Source organism: Panulirus ornatus, chromosome 65, assembly GCF_036320965.1.
Source record: "Panulirus ornatus isolate Po-2019 chromosome 65, ASM3632096v1, whole genome shotgun sequence".
Lineage (NCBI taxonomy): Eukaryota > Metazoa > Arthropoda > Malacostraca > Decapoda > Palinuridae > Panulirus > Panulirus ornatus.
In genome coordinates, this window is record NC_092288.1 from 26,209,655 (window position 1) to 26,234,682 (window position 25,028).

The following is a 25,028-nucleotide window of genomic DNA, read 5'->3' on the forward strand; positions in this document are numbered from 1 at the left end:
AGGGCAGTGTAGGGAGGGAGGAGTACACCAGTGGTAAGCGAGATTGCGTCCCTCCCTGCAAGCTGGTCCCCTTGCCTGGGTGTCGGGTGGGGCTCGAACCGAGACACAGATGCACGTGACAGGAAGGTAGACTGCCAGAGAACGCCTCCCTGATGAGGTTGCCAGTAGCCAGTCGTTCCTGTGATCAGTTCCTCACACGTACTGCAGATCCTCCCCAGCCTTGCAACTTGCAACATTGCAGGGAATTTCTCGTGAAAATGACAGGGTTAAAGAACATGGGCTGGTGGGGGCCCACTGAAGCCTGGCCATGGGTTGGGAACTACTCTCATGTGATATACTTAAGTTTCAAATTATTCTCACTTTTGATGAGAATATTTCCACTTTGCATACTGTGATGAGAGGAGGAGGGAGAGGTGGTGAGTACAAGAAGGAATGAGATAATGAGTCTGGAGGTTTTCAGAGGAGTGAGGTTCACCTCACACAGCAGGAGTGGTGAGGAGGAGGAGGCGTGTGTCAGGGGTCTTGCTGACGTGGGTCGGGAGGTACAGCTCACGAGGTGAGTGGCTGAGGTCGTACCTGGAGGGAAGACCCACATCAGAGATGCCCTCGTGAGGCAACTTTACATACGACTCAGTTGACAACGAGTCGTTACCTGCAGCGTCACACATCATCCCACGTAAGACAAGCGGTGACACTGTATACATTGTGACGTAACCATGATAGTATGGAGGATAAGATTATGAGCATCGAGTTTACGTTATCACAACCTTCAGTTGTGATCCTGACTGATAAGAAGCGAGTCAGAGCTACAAAGAAATGTAGTTGGAAACTGCGTTACTGTACCGCTGAACCTCACTATTGTACTGCTCGTTGTTGAAGTCAAGATGGAAGGGAATGCGAGGAGAGGAAAATAGTTTACATCTTGTTAATAACAAGATTTTACAAAACAAGAGAAAATTGTCCTTCGGGAAGCTGTTTCTGGGCCACATCTGTGTACTGGTAAACAGAAACCATTTGTAAGATTCGTAAATAATGTATATGTGTTGACCAGCAAATCCAGCTGATTCCTGCCTGTCTGGGAGGGTACACACACACACACACACACACACACACACACACACACACACACACAAGTACAGACACGGGAGCCTTGCCTTCCTCAGGTCAGATGGGAAAGTCTTGTGCTGGTCCCAGGACGGTTTGTACTGGTCCCTGGACGGTTTGTGCTGGTCCCCGGACGGTTTGTTATGGTCCCTGGACGGTTTGTTATGGTCCCTGGACGGTTTGTACTGGTCCCTGGACGGTTTGTACTGGTCTCTGGACGGTTTGTGCTGGTCCCTGGACGGTTTGTGCTGGTCCCTGGACGGTTTGTACTGGTCTCTGGACGGTTTGTTATGGTCCCTGGACGGTTTGTTATGGTCCCTGGACGGTTTGTCATGGTCCCTGGGATTCATGCCAGGACAGATCCGGACCTTCGTAGCCACAACCTCAGGGAGCGAGTGTCTCTCTTGTCTGGTGACCTGCTGGCCCGAGGGTCGTTCCCAGTTCTCCGAATGTGGACTTCCAGATCCCTAAGTGGGATTCCACGTCCCTAAGTGGGGATCCAGGTCCCTAAGTGGGCTTCAGGCCTCTAAATTGGGTCCCGAGTCCCTAATTGGGGTATCAGGTCTTTAAGAAAGGTCACATAAGCCCCCGGGTCACTGAGTGGAGATCCCGAGGTTACCAAGTCCCACCTGTCTGGGGTCACATCCCACCCACCTGAGCCCAAGTCCCCAGCACTCACGATGATCACACACACACACACACACCAGCGAGGGTTGCAGGGGAACAGCGGGGCCCCAAGCAACGGGACGACAAGGTGCGGGGTGACAAGCCATGGGGCTGGAAGCTGGGGCACAAGCAGCAGCGGGGCCGCAAGCGGCGGTGGTCGCAAGAGGCAGGGAGGAAGAGCAGTAGACTGGGTGTGGACGTCGATAATGGCGGTGTTTACATTGCTGGCTAAGCCCCTGGGGGATACACCTTTTGAATCTTGTGTTGGTGTTTACCTTCCAGTTAGGGCGGTCTGCCCGGCTCTGCCTCCTGATTTTTCGGTTTCCTTCTTAACAGTTGCACAAGTGGTTAGCAGGAGGAGATGGGGGTCGGGTTTTTAATGATTTGCATAACGATCTGGGTCAAGGTTTCCCTGTAACGTATCGGAGAGCAAGGCAAGCTATAGTTTTCGTTTGCTGAGTAGATAGAGTTTTCGTCTGCTGGTTAGAGTGTTGGGTACTCTTTCCGTTTTTGTGTTGCAAGTTGGAGCAGGACGCTGCAGGAGAGGTCTCTCACAGTGTTGTGTGGTGAGGACGATGATGGAGTATGATGCACGAGGCCGCGGGGTGGGTCACATCTGACCAAGGTACTGTTATGTACATCACAGAGCAGCTGTGCAGGGTAATGTTTGCTGGTCAGCCATGTTCCTGGTCCATAGTGCGGGAGGCATCCAGAGATACGGGAAGGCGCACCACAGATTTTTTTTCTCTGCTCATGTTTGCTCAGATCTGAGATCATCATGTTTGCTCAGATCTGAGATCATCATGAACTTGATGAAGAAGAGCACCAGTAGCCATCCTCTCAGTTGGTCATGGGTTCTTACCACCTAACCAACGTCTTGGGTTCGAACCTCTGGAAGTAGATAGTGGTCACCAAAAATGATGTTTCTGACATGTACAATTTCGAGGTTAACTTAGCTTACATTTGATAACGTTTGTTGCTCTAGTTACCGGAAACTGACGTTCTCGTAACTAGTTACGGCCTTTGTTTCCAGACACAAGCGCTTCGCGGTGTCTACAGAGCCATCAAGACGCACGTCATCCATGCCGGGAGGGTTAATTGTGTGGGCGTGGCCACCAAGTCTGTAACAGTGGGCCTATGGAAGGTTACAGACCTCCCATTGCGAGATTCAGCGTCCTGTACCAGCTTAATACCTCAGCATATCACGTTACACAAGGTCACACGAGGTCACGCGAGGTTCTACAAGGTCACACGAGGTTAATGGGGAATGACAGCGGTTGACAGGCGTCGGGCAAGCTGTGAGAGTACGTCTTCATCATGGCCATCATGATCCAACAGCCAGAGAGAATGACTAGGTTTACAGCAGCAGTGTTGCTGGTGATGAACATTACAGAGGTGGTGGCGGGGGGCGAGGAAGACTGTGTTGACATTTCAGTCAGTCATCACATTAAACGTTTTTGGACAGGAAGTATTGTGTTGCCGGCCGCGCTATTTCCTGTTGCGTTCCTCATTTTCTGTTTGGATCTCAATTTTCTTTTTGGGTTCTCCATTTTCTTCAGCTTCATTTTCTGCTGGACACTTCTTTAGTCTCCATTATATATCAATCATCTCTTTGCATCTGTTTCTGCATTTCTTCTATCTTTCCGTTTTGTATCTTACCTGTTTTCTGTTAGATATATTGTCATATTGTCTTTTGTTGGTTCTCCGTTTTCTTTTGAGAAAGGCTTTCTATTATTTCATTTAGTGTCCTTTTAATTTCTATCTATATTGGGTTTGCAATTTTCAGAAGGGCTGTCAATTTACTGTCCAAGCCTCCGTTTTCTCTAGGGTATTCCGTTTTTAATAGGATAATCCGTTTTTTGTTGGCATATCCATTTTCTGTTGTGCGCTCCGCCTGCCAATATGGCCTGATTCCTGGCAACAAATTCTTGTTCTTTTACATTGTGGTTTTGTGGCAATCCAGTTAGGTTTGGGGATATATCTTGGTAAACACGTTGAAGAATCATATGTAGAGTTGCTCGTATATCAATGATTTCTCTTCAGTATTTTGAAACATACGATTACAAGGAAAAATGTATTAGTTCATATATAATTTTTTTTTTGTAAATATATATCGTAACTTCTGGATGGCGAGGCAGACAATATCATCCAGCTATAAGGCACAGTTTTATGTCTCTTTCACATACAAACCCCCCTCTTAAAACAACTTCTCTTCTACATAACTTTTCTCAAAATACAAAACCTTTTTTTCACAACAAATTCTCTCAAAAAAACCCCTTTTTTCTTTAAAATACCCCTCTCTCCAAAAAACACTCTCCCCTCAAAAAAACTTTCCTTAAAATTTCACCTCTTTTCACCAAAACCTTTTCTAAAAAACAATTTTTCTCTAAAATAAAACTTTTTCCCCCTAAAATACACTTCCTCCCAAACCCCCTTTACATTCTTCTCAAAATACCCCTTTCTCCCCAAATAAAATTTTTCTTCACATAAAAACTTCTCTTTAATCATTCTCTAAAATAAACTTTTTAAAATCCAAATTCTCTCAAAAATAAACTTTCTTCAAATACCCCTTCTCTACCAAAACTTCTTTAAAAATACAAAATTTTCCAAAACACCTTTTCTAAAATACAAATTTTTTTCTCAAAAATAAACTTTCTTTAAATACACTTTTCTCTAAAATAAAACCCCTCTTAAATACAAATTCTTTTTAAAATACATTTTCTCTAAATACCCCTTTTCTCTTAATAAAACTTTCTCTTTAAAATACATTTCTCCCCAAAATAAAACTTTTCTCTCAATAAAACTCTCTCCTTCCCCATACAAATTTTCTTCAAATACAAAATTCTTTTCAATAAAAACTTTTCTCTTAAATACAAATTCTTTCACATAAAATTCTCTCAAACATTTCCCCAAACCCCTCTCTCACATAAAACTTTTCTCTCAATCACTTTTCTCTCAAAACCCCCACAAATTTTTCTCAAAAATACACCTTCTTACTACACTTCCCCCACTAATTTTCTCTCACCCTAAAAATTTCTCCCCAATACACTCTTCTCAAATAAAACTTTTCTCTCAAAAATTTTTCTCAAATTAAAACTTTTTCTCTCACATACACTCTTCTCAACCCCAAAATCCCTCTAAAACATTTTCTCCCCAACCCTAAAAACTTTTTCCTTAAAATAAAACTTTTCTCTCAAAAATACACTCTTTTTTTCACAAAAAACCTTTCCTCATCCCCAAAATAAAACTTTTCTCCCCACAAAAAAATTTTCTTTTAAAAATAAAACTTTTTCTCTCAAAATACCCCCTTCCCCCCTCAAATAACCCTTCTCTCTCTCTCCCTTTCTCCTCAAAATTCCCCACTTCCTTTTTCTCACATACACCTTTTCTCACAACACCTTCTTTCCTAACCCCCCAAAATCACTTTCCAAAATAAACTTTTTCTTTTACCTACCCCTTTTTTAAAAAACACTCTCTCTCACATACACTTTTCTTTCACAAAAAACTTTTCTCAAAATAAAACTTTCTCTTTAAAATACCCCTCTTTTTACAACAAAATTCTCTTTACTACACTTTTTTTCACATAACTTTTTTCTCAAAATACCTTTTCTTTCAACCCCAAAATTTTCTTCAAAACACCTTTTTCTCAAAACCCCTCTTCTCTCAAAACACTTTTTTCACCCAAACCCTTCTAAAAAAACTTCTCCAAAAACAAAAATTTTCCAAAAAAAACTTCTTTCAAATAAAAATCTCTCCCCAAAAAATTCTTCAATAAAACTTCTTCAAAAATAACCTTTCCTAATTTCCCACAACACTTTTTAAAAAACACCTTTTCTAAAATACACCTCTCTCAAAAAACACCTTTTCCTCCCCCTCTCACTAAAACTTTCTTCACATAAACTTTTCTCTAAAAACCAAATCTCTTCACATACAATTCTCTAATACATTTTTCCCCAAAACATTTCTAATTTAAAACTTTTCCCCCAAAATACACTCTTTCAAATAAAACTTTCTCTTTAAAATACATTTCTTAATTTTCCTACAAAACTTTCTTTAAATAACTCCTCTTTAAAAATACACTTTTCTCTCAAAAAACACTTTTCTTTAAAATAAAACTTCTTTTAAAAATAAAACTTTCTTCAATACAAAATTTCTCCAAATACACCTTTTCTCCTCAACCCCCACCAAAACTCCTCTTTAAAAACTCTCTCTCAAAATACAATTTTCTCTCAAATACCCCTTTTTAAAAATAAAACTTTTCTCTCAAAATACACCTTTTCTCTTCACATACCCCCTCCTCTCACAAAAAACCTTTTTCTCTTTTTAAAAACACTTTTCCCCCAAAATAAACCCTTCCCCAAATAAAATCTCTCTTACAAAAACACTCTCTTAAAATAAAAATTCCCCCTCTCACATTTCACTTTCTTTCAAAAAACACTTTTTCTCAAAAAACACTTCCCCTTCAAAATAAAAACTTTTCCCCTTTAAAATACCCCTTTCTTCACATAAAACTTTTCTCTCAAAATAAAAACTTTTTTCTAAAATAAAACTTTTCTCTAAAAAACAACTCTCTCTCACATAACTTCTCTCAAAAACACTTTTTCTTACCCTTAAAACTTTTCTCTCAAAATAAAACTTTTTTCTCCCATAAAACTTTTCTCCCCCCATTTAAAATTTCTTCAATAAACTTTTCTCCCCAAAATAACTTTTTCCTTAAAAATAAAAACCTTTTCTCCCCAAAATAAAAACTTTTTCCCCCTCAAAAAACACTTTCTCTTTAAAATAAAAACTTTCTTTCAAATAAAACTTTCTCTCAAAAAAACACCCCTCTCTCCCCAAAAAACACTTTTCTCTCAAATAAAAATTTTTCTTAAAATACACTTTTCTCTCAAAATACCCTCTCCAAAAACCCCTTTTCTCTTCACAACACTTTTCTCTCAAAATACACTTTTTCTTTTCAAAAATAAAACCCCTTTTTCTCAAAATAACTTTTTCTCTCACATAAAACCCCCCTCAATTTCACTCTCTCTAAAAAACACTTCTTCAAAATCCAAATTTTTTCCACATACAAATTTTCTCTCAAATAAAAACTTTTTCTCTAAAAATAAAACTTTTCTCTCACATACAAATCTCCTTAAAAACAAATTCTCTAAAAATACCCCCTTTCTAAAAATACACTTCTTTAAAATTAAAACTTTTCCTTTTTAAAACACCTTCTTTAAAATAAAAAACTTTTTCCCCTTAAAATTAAAACTTTTCTCTCAAATACACCTTTTTCTTCACATACACTTTTCTTTAAAATAAAAACTCTCTCTCACATACACTTTTCTCTAAAATAAAACTTTTCTTCAAATAAAACTTTTCTCCCCAAAAATACCTCTCTCTCACAACACTTTCTCCCCAAAAAACAAAAATTTTCTCTCAAATAAAAAACTTTTCCCTCACATCACTCCCTAAAAATTTCACTTCCTCTTTTTCACTTTAAAATTTTTCTCTCAATACAAATTTTCTTCACATAACTCTTTCCCCATACAAATCTCCCCCCAAAAATAAAAACTTTCTCTCAAATACACTTCTTCACATACACTTTTTCTCCAAAATACACCCTCCCTCAAAAAACAAAATCCTTCAAAAAATACACTTTTCTCTCACAAAAACTTCTTTCACATACAAAAATTCCCCCCAACCCCCCCTTCACAACAAACCCTTTTCTCTCCCCATACCCCCTTTTCTTCAAAAATACACTTTTCTTAAAAAAACTTTTCTCTCAAATAAACCCCTTTTTAAAAAAAACACTCTCCTTTAAAACACTTTTTCCCACATAAAACTTTTCTTTTCAAAATAAAACTTTTTCTCCTTAAAAAACACTTTTCTCTCAAATAACTTTTTCTCCCCACATACCAAATCTTTCTCCAAACCCCTCTTCAAAATACCCCTTTTTCTCTCACATACACCTTTTCCAAAAAAACCCCCTCTCTCTTTACATACACCCCTCTCTAAAATAAAACTTTTCTCTCCATACACTTTTCTCTACATACACTTTTCTCTTACAAAAAACTTTTCTCTCAAAATAAAACTTTTTCCCCTAAAAATAAAACCTTTTCTTTAAAAAAAAAAACAATTTTCTTTTCCCCCTAAAACCTCTCTCAAAATACCAAATTTTTTCTCACAAACACTTTCTCTCAAATAAACTTTTCTTTTCACATAAAACCCCTCTCTCAAATACACTTTCTCCCCAAATAAACTTTTCTCTCAAAATAACCCCTCTCTCTTCAAATAAAATTTTCTCTCAAATACACCTTTTTCTTAAATACAAACCCTTTTCTTTAAAATTAAAACTTTTCTCCCCCCAAAAACACTTTTTCCTCAAAATAAAACTTTTTCTCTCAAAAACCCTCCTTTCAATTTCACCTTTTCTCTCAAATACACTTTTTCTCAAAATAAAACTTTTCTCTCAAAAAAACTTTTCTTTAAAAACACTTTTCTCTCAAAAACATTTTCCCCTTCACAAACACTTTTTCTCAAAATTTCACCCCCTCTTTCCCCCAAAAAAATCTCTCTCAAAATACAATTTTTCTTCACAAAACAAATTTCTCCCCAAAATAAACTTCCCCTTTTCACATACACCTCTTTTCAAATAACTTTCTCTCAAAATAAAACTTTTTCTCAAATACACTTTTCTCTCAAAAAACACTTTTCTGGAAGTGATGTGACCTGCATGACCACCATGCAGGTCACATGATCCACATGATAAATGAACTGGGTAATAAAGGCAAGGGTGATGGGGGGGAGGGGGGTTGTTTACCAGTATTGTTGGTACTGGCCGAGTGGCTGACTGGCTGGCTGGCTGAGTAGTTGGCTGGCTGGCTGAAGGGAAGAGTCATGGGTAAAGGAAATGCGAAATACAAAATCAGAAAAAATGATAATTAGGAGAGAGAGAGAGAGAGAGAGAGAGAGAGAGAGAGAGAGAGAGAGAGAGAGAGAGAGAGAGAGAGAGGAGGTTGTTAATTACTAGAGAGAGAAAAGAAAAGTTCGATGAAAACAGATCAGGTCGTCCAGACGTGAACAAAAGGGTGGCCTCTGACCCCAGTACTGACTCAAATACCATCAGTCAGCATTCACGTCAGCAACCATGATGAAGACACGAGCTCTCGCTGGGTCGAGGCCGTCATCACCAGCATCGAGACACATGATCATACCACACCACCACTCAGGATATCCAGCGTCCACGTCGTATGGATCTACAGAAATGTTCCTGAAAACGACTGTGGTCGAATGTGATGGACTGTGGTCGAATGTGATGGACTGTGGTCGATTGTGATGGACTGTGGTCGATTGTGATGGACTGTGGTCGAATGTGATCGACTGTGGTCGAATGTGATGGACTGTGGTCGATTGTGATCGACTGTGGTCGATTGTGATGGACTGTGGTCGAATGTGATGGACTGTGGTCGAATGTGATGGACTGTGGTAGATTGTGATGGACTGTGGTCGATTGTGATCGACTGTGGTCGATTGTGGAATCAGTGATTTTGTTAATTTTTTTTCTTCGTGAGCGACACGCATAGGCGGGTCATGCCTCAGACAAAAGTCACCTCAGATGAAAAGAACAAAGAAAAGGAAAAAATAGATTATTGATTACTCAACGACTCGCAGGTGTCTGTAACCCTGATTCTTTGAGAGAGGAAGTCTGCTCTGCAGACGTCGAGGGACATAACAATATGACCAGATCCCTGAGGGAGGAGGACCAGAGGTGCGTCACGCAGGAGACATCACCAGTGAACCTCGCACCATGAGAGCCGGGCTGGTGATCAGAACAAAGCGAAGAATTGAAGTGCTCAAGGAAGTGAGTTAGGGAGAGCTCAAGTCTGGACTTTGGCGACAGCAGAAGTGAGAGGAATGGGGGTAACAGCTGGAGGGGGAACAGCATGAGGGGCACCGGTGGTTTCCGCTCTCAGCGATGGGCTCGACCAAGGCAGCCTTTCAAATGGAAGAGAAAGTCTGGCTTAATGGACAGCGGCGAAATAGGATAAGATGGATCAGATAAAATCTATATGATAGCAGTGTATATGATAGCGTAGCGGAGGTCCACAACGCTGCACATATCGCCAACGCACACACACGATCATCAAAGCTGTTGACGAACGAGTTAAGTCCTGTAAGGCTGACATACACGTAATGCAGCTGTTGATATATATAATCTTATGTATATAAAAAACCGTGAGTAGTATATATAAAGATGTATATCACTTTCAGTTTCTAAGCCCCACTGGCCACTGAACCCCCCCCCCCCTCCGCCGCTCAGCAACTTCACAACCTGCGCCCAACTTCGTGCCACATCCTCTCACAAGGCGTCAGGACACCTTGGCCTGCCTCATCATCGCCAGGCCTCACTGGCTTCTTGTCCACCGCTTCCTCCAGCCAGATGTGGTCCATGGTCCCTGCCGCTCCCTCCCTCTCAGGAAGGTAGTGTAGGAAATACATCAAGGCTGCTGTATCACTGTTGCCGGAAGGGGAATAGATTGTGTTGGAGGGCTGGGCTGGGGAGGCTGCGCTGACTATAATGCAGAGAAGCTGGCAAGGAATGTAGACAGATGCATTATACTTGTAGTAGAGTAGTAGTAGTAGTAGTAGTAGTAGTAGTAGTAGTAGTAGTAGCAGCAGCAGTAGTAGTAGCAGCAGTAGTAGTAGCAGTAGGAGTAGTAGTAATGATAGTAGTGGCCCACTGACAGCACATCGCTCCAGTTCCCTGTATCCCGTGCACGCTTCTCACCCTCCTGAATGTTCAGGCCCTGATAGATTACATCTTTCACTCCTTCCTTCCATTTTTTCTTGGTCATCCCCTCCTTCAACCCTCAACTTCTGACATATTGATATCCCCTGAGTCAATCTCTGTTCCCCTGCTCTCTTCATCTGTCCAGACCATTTCAGTCCACCGTCTTCAGCTGTCGTATACACTCTCCTTACTATCATACCTCTCACTTACTCGTCTTTCCTCACACGATTTGGAAAATATAGAATAATACCTAAAATTTACCATACAATGACTATTATAAAATACTAAGAGAATAAGTAAGATACGACCTGGGTTATAGAATATTGAGCCTGACTAAATACTAGGAAAATATAGGAACTATAAAGCAAGTGTTGCCAATATATAGGCGGGTCAGCGGGAATAAAATACAGGGAAAATATGGGAAATATGTCTCTCATGCGAGGGAGAGGAGCAGGGAGGGAGGGAGGGGAAGGGAGAGTAGAGGCAATAGTGAGAGGAGAGATTGTATGGTGAGAGAGGGAGAGCGGTGAGGTGGTGAGGGGAGAGATGACGATAAGAGGGGTGAGAAATGGCCAGAGAGAGAGAGAGAGAGAGAGAGAGAGAGAGAGAGAGAGAGAGAGAGAGAGAGAGAGAGAGAGTGTGTGTGTACTGACGACAGGACTTCACAGTGATGGTAGGCCCGGCAGGAAACGGTGACCGCTGGTCGCGCTTGATGCACAAGACTGTTCTCGTCGGGTGTCCGCCTACATGACTGCACTATTCTCGGTTCATCTGGGACTGACGTCAGCCACATACCAAGTATTCTGTTAAATGTCTCTGTATCAGCACAGGATCATCTATACACACATACACACACACACACACACACACACACACACTGTCTGGGTGCAGGGCAAAGGTGAGGTCAACTGCTGACTGCTGGGACTGGAGCAGTTCCCTGGTCACTCATCCCAGGATCAAGGATGTGTCAGGACCCTCCTGACCCGCTTGGACAGTTCCCACTAAACTCAGGAAAGACGATCCTTCACTGGATGTTACACAAACGCACGAGAGGACACGAAGACGTGCAGTACACACCACAGGTGGGAGCTTCCGAGGCCAGAGTGAGGTTGTAATGCAACACTAACACAACATCACCGTCAGCAGCACCGTCAGCAGCACCATCAGCACTATTGGGATCTGTCAGCAGGTGGTGTCTGCAGGAGGAACCTCCAGGTGGCTCCAGCGGTGATCAGGAGCTCTGGTGCCACCGTCAGCAGCCCAGGACTTCAGTGTCAGGATTCCTGTCAGCTGATGATGGCTGCCTCCATGACGGTATCAGAGTAGGGGAGGCTGCGACCATGGTGAGCCTGCCTGGCTACGTGAGTGCCAGCGGTGCAGGCATGACCCTCCCACCAAGTCAGTCTTAACCGTAACTTGCAGGAGTTGGTCAGGGAGGAGCCCGGTAGGGTGACCCCAGACGTCCGCTGGATTGGCTGACGACCGTCCTTACGGGAAGGTCACTATGACCAAGTCCTAACCGAACTGATGGGCTTTTCACTTCAGATCAGACCAGGTCAGACCGGGTCAGGCTAGGTCACGGCAGTCCAGGCCAGGCCAGGTCAAGCCAGGCTCAGTCAAGGTTCTAGGATCATGAAGGAAGTCTAGAGTGACGTGGACTGCATCAAGATAGGTAGGGATGTAGACAGCTTGTGTCACACATTGATGATGAAAATACATTAAAGTCAAAACTAAAATCTGCATCACAGCTTTGGTCACCACACTTGCTGGGAAGGTCTACACGAAGGCAACGATGATCGTAACTGGATTAAAAGTTGCGAGTTACAATAAGCGGCGAGAGGCCATAAAGTTGTCCACCATGGAAGAAAGATGAGTAGAGGGTGACTTGATCACAACATTTAGTTTTCTAAAGCAGTTTGCAGCTGTCGACAGTAAACAGTCAACAGTTTTTCAGAAGGTATAAAGATGGAACAGTTAGGGACTGTACTACAGAACTGGGCCAGACACATGCTTGAAGATGTGATGACCATGTAGTGGACGGCCGGTGGCTGAATATGGAACAAACAAAGTGACAATTGTGAATATAGACAGATGATTGTAGTCTGAAAGTCTGCATGTTGGTAAAGGTTAAGAGATGGGGAACCACAAGTGTAGAACTCACTCCCTGGATGGTATGAATACACACACACACACACACACACACACACACACACACACACACACACACAAACGTCAAAAATAGATACGTAAACAGAAGAAAAATATGTGAAAACTTGGAAAGCTGTGCCAAGTTTCTGAGAAGAAATAGGTAGATGTGGGACAGTAGGAGAGAGAGAGAGAGAGAGAGAGAGAGAGAGAGAGAGAGCGAAGGAGAGAGAAGCTGCTGGAGGGACAGGGGAAGAACACACTAGAGAACACCAGATAATAACAAAGAGAAAAGATAAACAAAGAAACAGATTACAAGTGAAAGGGGAACCAGAACAAAGACAATCTTGGATACATTATAAACACAGATGAGCTACGTCATCATGTTCAACTGATGTAAACTACCAGACATATACAGGTCCCGGATGTAAACAACCAGACATCTACAGTTCCCGGATGTAAACAACCAGACATATACAGGTCCCGGATGTAAACAACCAGACATCTACAGTTCCCGGATGTAAACAACCAGACATCTACAAGTCCCGATGTAAACAACCAGACATCTACAGGTCCCGATGTAAACAACCAGACATCTACACGTCCCGGATGTAAACTCATTTACCTGAACGCCCCCATGAGCGAGATGTGTATGAAGGTAATCTAAAACTGGTACATAAGCCAATATGTACACGAAAGTGCTTCTCCCAGAAGCTGTAAATGATTTATGAATATAATTCCAAAATGAAATACGGACCCTGATAACTAAACAAATGAACCAACGCGCACGCGTAAAACTGCAGACAAAGCAATGTATACAATCAGGTGGAGATGCAAGATGCAACAACAGACAAACAAACAGGTCACGTGTGTACACAGACAACCTGGTAAACAACTGAAACTCTGAGAAGAAAGAGAAGAGGAAAAGAAATTATTAATTGAAAGGAAGACCTCATGAGAGAGAGAGAGAGAGAGAGAGAGAGAGAGAGAGAGAGAGAGAGAGAGAGAGAGAGAGAGAGAGAGAGAGAGAGAGAGCCTGGTGTGCTCTTGACACGTGCACCTAGTGTGCACGGCCTCCGTGGTGTGAGCACGTGCACAACCCTTTGATTCCATTGTAGTGTTGTTAGAAAATCTCTGACATAACATTTACTCGTATATATGTCTTGATGTTGTGAGTATATATGTCTTGATGTTGTGAGTATATATGTCTTGATGTTGTGAGTATATATGTCTTGATGTTGTGAGTATATATGTCTTGATGTTGTGAGTATATATGATATATTGATCGTCTTAAGTTGGGAGTGGGGAAGGGATAATGGTGTAACTGTTTCTCTGTGTCTGTGTGTGTGTCTGTCTGTGTGTGTGTGTCCGTCTGTGGTTGTGTTAATACGTATTTGTACTGTGTTGGGAGGGAGGCAGACACTCGTGGGTCACTCTCTCTTGAACCTTGATCTACTATCAAACAACTGCTTATATTCAGGTCTTCTGCTTTATTCGTCCTTGGTTATTCTGTTCCATTCATGTACCATTCTTATACTCTAAACTTACTTCACATATTTAACAAGTTTCTTGCTTCATTTTGTTATGTTCTCTGGTCGTTCTGTCCCAACATCTCTCGACGAACTGATGTGTTTATGTCATCAATGTTTGCTAAACTTAAAAGTTGGGATCAAATCACCATCAGTCTTCAAGCTTCCAAGGTCGGCATATTTAATGCCTCGAGTGTTTTGCTGTAACTCATCTCTCACTTCTGGTACCATCTTTATTGTAACTCATCTCTCACTTCTGGTACCATCTTTATTGTAACTCATCTCTCACTTCTGGTACCATCTTTATTGTAACTCGGCTCTCACTTTTGGTACCATCTTTATTGTAACTCGGCTCTCACTTCTGGTACCATCTTTATTCCTCTCCTTTGGTCCTTCTCTGTGAACTCTCTCTGGTTCTTTAAGTAAGGTGACCAAACTTGAGACGTATATTCTGGTTTTGGCTTTACGTAGGATATGAACGGCTTGCTCAATGATTCCTGGATACATAAACTTACATGTTGTTCTAATATTTGCTAACAGACAGTTGGTCTTGTTACTATTGTCCTAATGTGGGACTCTGGAAACAGGTCTTACACACTCACATTCCTGTAACTTGTTTCCTGCCAGACGTTAATCATATGGAGGCCTTTCATCAGTGTGATCAAACATTATTACTTTATTTTTTCTGGGGATGAACTTCATCAACCATGTGTCACACCGACTTTGAAGTTTGACGAGGTCCCCTTGTAAAGAGTTGCAATCTTCCTCTTCTCACTCCCCTCATGACCCCTGCATCATCTGCAAACATATTCCGGATGGCAGGAGTCCACACCTTCTGGCACGTCAGTTAGGCAGGAGTCCACACCTTCTGGCACGTCAGGTAGGCAGGAGTCCACACCTTCTGGCACGTCAGGTAGGCAGGAGTCCACACCTTCTGGCACGTCAGGTAGGCAGGAGTCCACACCTTCTGGCACGTCAGGTGGGCAGGAGTCCACACCTTCTGGCACGTCAGGTGGGCAGGAGTCCACACCTTGTGGTGAGTCCTTCACATAGATCAAGAAGAACAACAGACCCAGAACACATCCCTGTGGCACTCCACTGGTCACCTCCTCCCACCTGGTGGAGGCTCCTCTGACGTGCCTCACACACACTGGGGCAGTCCTGCACGTGCGTGGTCTGGCCTCACACACACTGGGACAGTCCTGCACGTGCGTGGTCTGGCCTCACACACACTGGGGCAGTCCTGCACGTGCGTGGTCTGGCCTCACACACACTGGGACAGTCCTGCACGTGCGTGGTCTGGCCTCACACACACTGGGGCAGTCCTGCACGTGCGTGGTCTGGCCTCACACACACTGGGGCAGTCCTGCACGTGCGTGGTCTGGCCTCACACACACTGGGACAGTCCTGCACGTGCGTGGTCTGGCCTCACACACACTGGGGCAGTCCTGCACGTGCGTGGTCTGGCCTCACACACACTGGGGCAGGTCTGCCCGTGTGTGGCCTGGCCTCACACACACTGGGGCAGGTCTGCCCGTGTGTGGCCTGGCCTCATACTTGGACAAGGGTAAACGCAAAACCAATATCTCCTGTTTTTATCGGAAACTGTTATATGACGTCTTTTATCACTCATAGATTTCTGATAGATATATCTACTTTGATTCTCTGTCACATATAACCCAACCTTCAGGTCATCATGTCATTGTAACGTGTGTGCGTTTGTTCGTCTGTCATTATGATCACTAAATGAAAAATTTTTGAATGATGTCTCGCTTGTGTCGTATGTACTTCCCTGTACGACTCGTCTCGCTCCATCTAACACCACGATCATCCACACAGCAGCTCTCTAGCACTAGCTAACCATGTAATAGGTATCTAACTTCATCTAACACCCAGCAGATGTTTTCTAACACTGGTTTTCCCCTGCATTGCACCACGATCCCTTATTCATCGTCTAATATCACCAAACATCCATCTAAGGCCACCTTCCACCAAATTACACCTTCTGATAATATAAGTCGTCCTCCTAACACCCTAACATCCATCTAACACCATCTATCAGCCTAGCACCCGTCTAACACCAACTAACACTGGTCTAACACTGGCATCGTGTTACAGTGCATCACCATCCCTGGTCTGGGGTTTCGACGTGGGAGCTACAAATGCGAGTGTCGAGTTGGGTTCTACTTCCCCGACACTGACGCCCACTGGAAGTACTACAACGGCTCCGTCATCGAGGAGGAGTACGAGAAGAAGATCGTCGTGAGTATATCGCCAGTTTACCCAGGTTTACCCCAGGAGTTTACCTTCACTATGTATTAAGTTAGATACTGAGCCTAGTTCAAGTGTCCCTCGTTGTTTACCATAGCCCTATCTCATCCTACGTTCACTTAATACTTTGAGTTTACCTTGACTGTAACTTAAAGTTTACCTTGGGTACACCAGTAATTCTAGAGTACAATCTACTTTTAAGTACATGTTAAGTACGAGCACAACTTGAGTACTTACATGAAGAGGTGTGGCTTGGAGTAGTGTTCAGTACACCCGAGGGTCATCTCGTGTACACTCTGTACAGACCAGTACTTACTGAGTGAACCAAGTGTATAACTTGACCATTAAGTGTAGATACACCGGGAGTACATCTTCATCAGCACGCGTCGAGTACAACCTGAGTATATTGTACACTCAAGTTGAGCACACCCCAGTGTGTGCCAGCCATGGTGCCCTGTGGGTCGCTCCCCATCCCCGGGGTCCTGTTGTGCCCACACCCGTCCATCCCCCCCCTCCCCCTGCGCCCCCCCCACCCCCCACCCACATGTTGATCTAATACCGTCCTTGTATGCGATGTATCACGTCCCGGTCCTGCCGGGGACACGCCGGAAGATCACTGCTGGTCATCAGGGTGTGACGTGTACGGGTCGGGTCTGGTCTGCTCACGTCGGGACGAGCCATAGATCAGCGTCTCTCTCTCTCTCTCTCTCTCTGGCCGAGGTCTGGCTGAACTCAGCAGCTGCAGGCAGGAGCTGCCTCCACCTGCGACTCCCTCTACGACAGCAGGAGGAACAAGAGACCCTCCAGGAGGGGGAGACATCCTGCTGTTCCTGCAGGATCAGGTGAGCCACACCTGAGGATGTGCTGGGGCAAGCCTGGCTGCCTGACTCGATCAGACCTGGTCAGCTGCCACACCAAGAAGAAACATCAATTGAAGTCAAAGATAAGAAACTCAGGGAACAACAACGGAAGAATGAATTTACGGAATGATGTTAGAAAAATAAGTCTGGATTTCTCAGAGATGGGTACCAAGAAGACGGTCCCGCTCCTTCTAATATCATGAGAGAGAGAGAGAGAGAGAGAGAGAGAGAGAGAGAGAGAGAGAGAGAGAGAGAGAGAGAGAGAGAGACTATTATCCAGAAGCTTTTAACTTCAGGTTAATAACATTAAATCAGAAGTTACCAAACCTCCTTGACTGGCGATAACTTGCATAATTCTTTCGATTTTGTTGAATTTAAGAGTAAATGGAATACTATGGTCAGTGGTCACGTGGCCTGTGTGTGTGTGTGCGAGGTCAGCAGATAACCTCATCATTATCTGCTGACCTTACACACACACACACACACACACACACACACACACACACACACACACACACACACACACACAGTATCTTGGTCACAACAGATATAATCACGAGGACTCATGGGTGACCGTCAACAGGGGCGTGTGGTCAGGTGGTGTCTGGCTGAGGGTCAGGGGCTTGTGGTCAGGTGGTGTCTGGCTGAGGGTCAGGGGCTTGTGGTCAGGTAGTGTCTGGCTGAGGGTCAGGGGCTTGTGGTCAGGTGGTGTCTGGCTGAGGGTCAGGGGCTTGTGGTCAGGTGGTGTCTGGCTGAGGGTCAGGGGCTTGTTGTCAGGTGGTGCCTGGCTGAGGGTCAGGGGCTTGTGGTCAGGTGGTGTCTGGCTGAGGGTCAGGGGCTTGTGGTCAGGTGGTGTCTGGCTGAGGGTCAGGGGCTTGTGGTCAGGTGGTGTCTGGCTGAGGGTCAGGGGCTTGTGGTCAGGTGGTGTCTGGCTGAGGGTCAGGGGCTTGTGGTCAGGTGGTGCCTGGCGGAGAGAGGGGGGGGGGGGGGCGGGTTCCTTGTCCTCTCCTCTGCTTCGTCTACTTTAATTAATAATTTCCCAGACCTGGCCCAGACCTGGCCCAGACCTGGCCTCCGGCGACGGCCGCTACACTTTGACCTTTCCGGCGTATGAGACGCCACCTGCGACGAACGCCTTCCATCAACGCCTTCAAGATGTTGCCACCTGGGAAGTCTACGGCAGGTGGACACCGAGGGTCAGGGCCTAACTCTAGGTAGTAGAGAGCAGTGATCATATGGACATCCTGGCAGTGAAATAATGCCTCACTCACGACAGTGACAAGACACGTGGTAGGCTGAGCCAACCCAGGAGCAGTGACCTGGTATGGTAAACACTGCACAGTCCACACACACACACACACACACACACACACACACACCAGGAGCTGCCTCGCTCTTAATGGTCAGGTCGGCCCCCGGGGTAGGTCGCCCCCGGGGTAGGTGACTTCGGCGCAGGTCACCCTGTGGGGCAGGATAGCCTGGGATCGCTGCCCTGCCTGGACCCGCCTGATCACGTCAGATCATGGGTCAGACATCCAGGTCACCAGGGTCATACCACCACCACCTCCACCCTCCCCAGGGTCGACTAGTGAAGGAGGGATCCTACAGCACCAAGACTGGAGGAAGAATCCTACAGCACCAAGACCTGAGAAGGGAGGATCCTACAACAGTAGGACCCGTGGAGGAGGGATCCTACAGCATCATAAGTCTCATCCCGGCTCCTGTGAACATGCCTCACTGCGACGCCTCACTCACCCCTGGCAGATGTTTACACGACAGATGAACATCAAAGACGTCAAGGTCTTTGAAGCGATGATGTTAGGATATCAGAGTTGACCGGGAAAATCTCGTACAAAACTTTCTGCTCCGACAGTGAACTGAATCAAGAATATGAAGTCATGCCCAAGAATATGTGCCAAGGACCTGGGATATGTCCTGGAGATACTGAGTAAAGGATCTGTATCAGTAGATCACAAAGAGGCGCAACAATGATGAAGGTTCAGCCCCAAGATAAGGCTGAGAGGATATCATAACTTATAGGAAGAGTGATGGGTCTTGGCATGTGTTCAAGCGGTAATTGTAATGTTGTGGTCATGGCTGATGTCCAGAGCGTAAGTGGGTGTGTGTGCGAGACTCGTGTGTGTCTGGGGAGTGTGGTTTCTGATGGATGTGTCTGGTGGGTTAGAGTGCAAGACTGGGTTAAGAGGTCGGTTGGTCAGTGATTGTCGGGTTATTTCGCTGTTTATGTGTCTTTGTCATTGTTACATTTGCTGGGGTTTGGGATGTGTGAGTAGAGGTTAATGCGGTGTGAGGCAGGAGTAAGCCATCTGTTTGTACTTGAGGGTTGGTTATAGAATGGTTTGGGAGGGAGGGGCCTGCTGCTGTTACATAGAACCGAGTATTGACCATGTTGAGGTGGGACTGATAGTGTGTATATATATATATATATATATATATATATATATATATATATATATATATATATATATATATATTGTCAATTGGGAGGTAAGTTTGAATGGAGAAAACTGGAGGAAGTAAAGTGTTTTAGATATCTGGGAGTGGATCTGGCAGAGGATGGAACCATGGAAGCGGAAGTGAATCATAGTGTGGGGGAAGGGGCGTAAATCCTGGGAGCCTTGAAGAATGTGTGGAAGTCGAGAACATTATCTCGGAAAGCAGAAATGGCTATGTTTGAAGGAATAGTGGTTCCAACAATGTTGTATGGTTGCGAGGCGTGGGCTATGGATAGAGTTGTGCGCAGGAGGGTGGATGTGCGGGAAATGAGATGTTTGAGGACAATTTGTGGTGTGAGGTGGTTTGATCGAGTAAGTAACGTAAGGGTAAGAGAGATGTGTGGAAATAAAAAGAGCGTGGTTGAGAGGGCAGAAGAGGTTGTTTTGAAATGGTTTGGTCACATGGAGAGAATGGGTGAGGAAAGATTGACCAAGAGGATATATGTGTTGGAGGTGGAGGGAACGAGAAGTGGGAGACCAAATTGGAGGTGGAAAGATGGAGTGAAAAAGATTTTGAGTGATCGGGGCCTGATCAGACGAAGACGAAGCTAGGACGCCGTTTGGTAAACATGTTTACCAAATGGCGTCCGCATAGTCTCTTCGATGTATATCGATTGACTTATATTTCTCTCTTGTCTCCCCTGATGATGTGATTATTACACGAAAGTGCACTCGGGAACTTATCGTGTTCCATTTTCCCTGTGGGCTCATAGGAATGTATATATATATATATATATATATATATATATATATATATATATATATATATATATTCCCGCTCAAAAAATTGACTATCCATTGTTTCCGTCTCGGTAACCGTATTATATATTGAATCTCTGTCTACTGGGCCAAGGTAAGATTTCTGAAAACTCCGATACTCTCCAATAAAATTGTGGGTCACTCTCGATGGACACAAGATATTACTGGAACATCACAAACTAGTTTTTCCCCAGGATGAAGTACCGCGAGTCACCACAACACGCCATCAGACATTTTCTGGGATTTTACATCTTTTCAAATTTACTCAAGCAAGTTTGATTTAGTTTTATTGACGTTAAGTCTTTAAAGTAAAATTGATTGTTGCAAAATTGATCATAACAGATTACCATAACACATTACTAAACATTACCATAAAACATTACCATAACACATTACCATAACACATCACCATAACACATTACCATAACAACACATTACCATAACACATCACCATAACACATCACCATAACACATTACCATAACACATTACCATAACACATTACCATAACACATCACCATAACACATTACCATAACACATTACCATAAGGGAATAATGAACACAAGATGAGGTACCATACTGTCACCTGTAGATGGTCACTTGAGGATTCTCATTTATGAAGTCGTGTGTAAGACGATGATGCCTGAACCCTCGACCTGACCCTGATGGAGGAGGACTATATACACTGACCTGAGCCTGCTGGACGAGGACCATCTGTAGTGACGAACCTGCTGGAGGACGACCATCTGTATATCCGAGCTTGCTGGAGGAGGACCACCGAGTCCATCCCACGAGAAAGAAATGTAGAGTGTGTGGCGAGGTTGGCTATGATGTTGCTCTGATGACCTGCACCCCAGTCGTGCCACCCTCACCTGGCCCTGACCACGACCCTGGCACCCTTACCTTGCCATGGCACCTGACCCTGGCATCCTTATCTGGCCATGGCTCGAGCACTTGCCTTGCCCTGGCACTTCGATCTCGTCCTGGCACTCTTACCTGTCTTTCTGGCTCCTCCCTCACTCTCCCGCCCAGGGTAATCTCCCCAGATCATTTCCCAAATTGTTACGAGTTTCTTCCGGTTCCTCTTCCGTTCCCGGTTCCTACTGAGAGAGGGGCGTCATACTGCTGGTGCTGCAGCAGGAGTCATACTGCTGGTGCTGCAGCAGGAGTCATACTGCTGGTGCTGCAGCAGGAGTCATACTGCTGGATGTCCCTGCTTCAGATGGGTCTTAGGGGCTGGTTGGTCGTCGTGATAGTGAGATGCTTAATGTGGGTCGTGGTGGGTCTTGGTGGTGGCTGGTGGGCCGTGGTGGTGCTGGTGGGCCGTGGTGGTGCTGGTGGGCCGTGGTGGTGCTGGTAGTGTCTGTTGGGCCGTGGTGGTGCTGGTGGGCCGTGGTGGTGCTGGTAGTGGCTGGTGGGCCGGTGGTGGCTGGTGGGCCGTGATGGTGCTGGTGGGCCGTGGTGGGCCGTGGTGGTGCTGGTGATGGGCCGTGGTTGTGCTGTTGGTGATCGGTATAGCTGTACGGTCGAAAAAGAAGACCCCACCAGCACAGTGTGACACAGAAGACCCCACCAGCAGCAGTGTGACACAGAAGACCCCACCAGCAGCAGTGTGACACAGAAGACCCCACCAGCACAGTGTGACACAGAAGACCCCACCAGCAGAAGTAACTTTAAAGGGAGTAACACCTTGAGCCCAGGGAGGGAGGTGGCACAGTCCAGGTCCAGGGGAGACATCAGGGGTTTTATTTTGTCTTTGTTTACGGCATCTTGGGCCGTAATGACACCGTATAACCTTGTCTTACCACCAGCACACCATAGTCAGGGGCAGGACACAGGTCCTCAGACCCAAACTTCCGGCAAGATTGATTTAAAGTTTCTTTTTCCCTGTAGGAACTTGTCGTGTGCGGCAGGACCCACCCTTCCACCATTCATCGTGGTGCGCCAGGCAGCGTCTCTGCTCCGCCTGGGTAACGACACTTATTCCCACATTTGTCTCCGCAAGATGTTTTGTGGCCATGAATTTTTAACTCATTATTTCTCAAGCATCACAGCGCTGAGTGGCCGGCTACACTGCTCATGGTTTTATTTACTTTCATCTAAAATTCTCAAAGCTTTTTCATAACAGCTTGAGTAACAAAGTAATAGCTTGAGCAACGTAGTAACAACTTGAGCAACGTAGTAACAGCTTGAGCAACGTAGTAACAACTTGAGCAACGTAGTAACAGCGAGTGTCACAGATGTGGTGAATATAACAATCTCAGCTTTGACGAGTGACAGTCATTCAGGGCGTCAGCCTGAACCTGATGGGGAGACGATGATGCCTTCTGGGGAGGGGGTGAAGAGTCCTGGGGAGGGGGTGAAGAGTCCTGGGGAGGAGGTGAAGAGTCCTGGGGAGGGGGTGATGAGTCCTGGGGAGGGGGTGAAGCGTCCTGGGGAGGAGGTGAAGAGTCCTGGGGAGGAGGTGAAGAGTCCTGGGGAGGGGGTGACGCGTCCTGGGGAGTAGGAGATGAATCCCTGGAGAAGAGAGGATGAGATCCCAATGATGCCGGTGCTGGGGTGCAGGACGTGGTGTTCCAGGATGCAGGAGGACTGCCACATGTGGAGACACTGCCCACCTCCCAGCCTGGAACACCACACTTGGCGCCCCGAGGGACACCACTGGGGGTCAGGGGCATCATGAGGGAGCAGAGATGGCGTCCTGGTGATATCCGGGCGGGATTCGAGGCTGTGTAATCAGAAAAAAGATGGATGGCAGCGTAGGACGTGGTGAGTCCACTCGAGGAAGCCGTGAAGGAGGCTCAGATTGCTGCTGTGTCAACAGCATCCAGCCGAGGCAGCTGGGTGCGACACAGACGTAGGCAGAACACAGCCACAGCTCAGGTGAAGGAGACAGTTTCAGAGCTCCACCACAGTTCACTACCACCTCCACAGTTCGTAAGCAGCCCCACAGCACAGTCTCACAGACAGACGACTCGCGGGGTCAACACACAGAGGTCTACGTATCAGGTTCCTTCTGTGTCTCTCTGAGGGCACAAGAGGAGGGAACAACACTCGGGAAAGACTAGAAAGTTTAGACGTCATCAGTGTTGCGAGGCCATCAGTGTGTCGGACCGTGTGAGCCAGGAGGCTCCTGGGGCGGGCGGGACCCGTCGCGACGCTGTGGTCCCCAGCAGGATCCACCAACCCGCCTCCACTAAGAAGCCAGGACGAGGAGGAGGAGGAGGAGGAGGAGGTATCCTGTGTAGAAATGTAGGATAGACGGACCGCAAGGAGCCAGCCCTGCGCATCATGATGACCATTGTGGTCCTGGGCCCAGGCGTCGCCCGGCGTCCCGCCTCCCGTCACCCAGGCAAGGTACCCCCCTGACCTACCATGTTTACATCCTCCCGTCACCCAGGCAAGGTACCCCCCTGACTTACCATGTTTACATCCTCCCGTCACCCAGGCAAGGTAGCCCCCTGACCTACCATGTTTACATCCTCCCGTCACCCAGGCAAGGTACCCCCCTGACTTACCATGTTTACATCCTCCCGTCACCCAGGCAAGGTAGCCCCCTGACCTACCATGTTTACATCCTCCCGTCACCCAGGCAAGGTACCCCCCTGACCTACCATGTTTACATCCTCCCGTCACCCAGGCAAGGTAGCCCCCTGACCTACCATGTTTACATCCTCCCGTCACCCAGGCAAGGTAGCCCCCTGACCTATCATGTTTACATCTACAACAGTCGTTGACGATCGTTTACAACATACAGTCGTTACAGTGTTTACATCTTCATCCAGGTGTTATCACAACACACACTGTGGCATGTAACCTGTGATGCCAGTGTTGTCACCATGTGGACAACGCCCTCTACTAGTACGTTTATGTTCATCATCCGTAAGTAGGGATGTTCATCGTGCGTCAGTATGTTCATCGTGGGTAAGTTCATCGAGCGTTAGTATGTTCATCAAGCGTCAGTATGTTCATCGAACGTCAGTATGTTCATCGTGCGTCCGTATGTTCATCGTGCGTCAGTATGTTCATCGTGCGTCAGCGTGTTCATCGTGCGTCAGTATGTTCATCGTGCGTCAGTTATCTCGTAAATATAAGAACAGTTTTACCTGGTTATTTTGGCTCGTCTGGACCTTTTTAAAGGCGACCATCCCTACCAACTCTCCCACAAAGCCGCACTTAGTAACCAACATGTGGACTATGTGGCAAGACAATTGTATACGGTGGAGGTGGATGACACTACTGGTGGTGAGGGAGGAGGTGGTCCCAGCCATGGTCTACTGGTGGTGAGGGGGGGGGGAGGTCCCAGCCATGGTCTACTGGTGGTGAGGGGGGGGGGGAGGTCCCAGCCATGGTCTACTGGTGGTGAGGGGGGGGGAGGTCCCAGCCATGGTCTACTGGGTCGT

The 25,028-nt window shown here is 45.7% G+C and overlaps 1 protein-coding gene and 1 long non-coding RNA gene across 2 annotated transcripts in view; one reads left to right on the top strand and one right to left on the bottom strand.

Annotated features, from left to right (window-relative positions):
• LOC139746433 (uncharacterized) overlaps positions 1-25,028 on the top strand; it is a 410,448-nt gene that overhangs the window by 310,056 nt on the left and 75,364 nt on the right. The window contains exon 5 of the mRNA XM_071657684.1: positions 16,339-16,482. Within this exon, the coding sequence (XP_071513785.1) occupies positions 16,339-16,482 (144 nt within the window). The remainder of the gene's footprint in view (positions 1-16,338; positions 16,483-25,028) is intronic.
• Positions 9,747-25,028, bottom strand: part of LOC139746435 (uncharacterized) — a 101,367-nt gene continuing 86,085 nt past the window's right edge. The window contains exon 3 of the long non-coding RNA XR_011712154.1: positions 9,747-10,344. This is a non-coding gene — a long non-coding RNA (uncharacterized lncRNA). The remainder of the gene's footprint in view (positions 10,345-25,028) is intronic.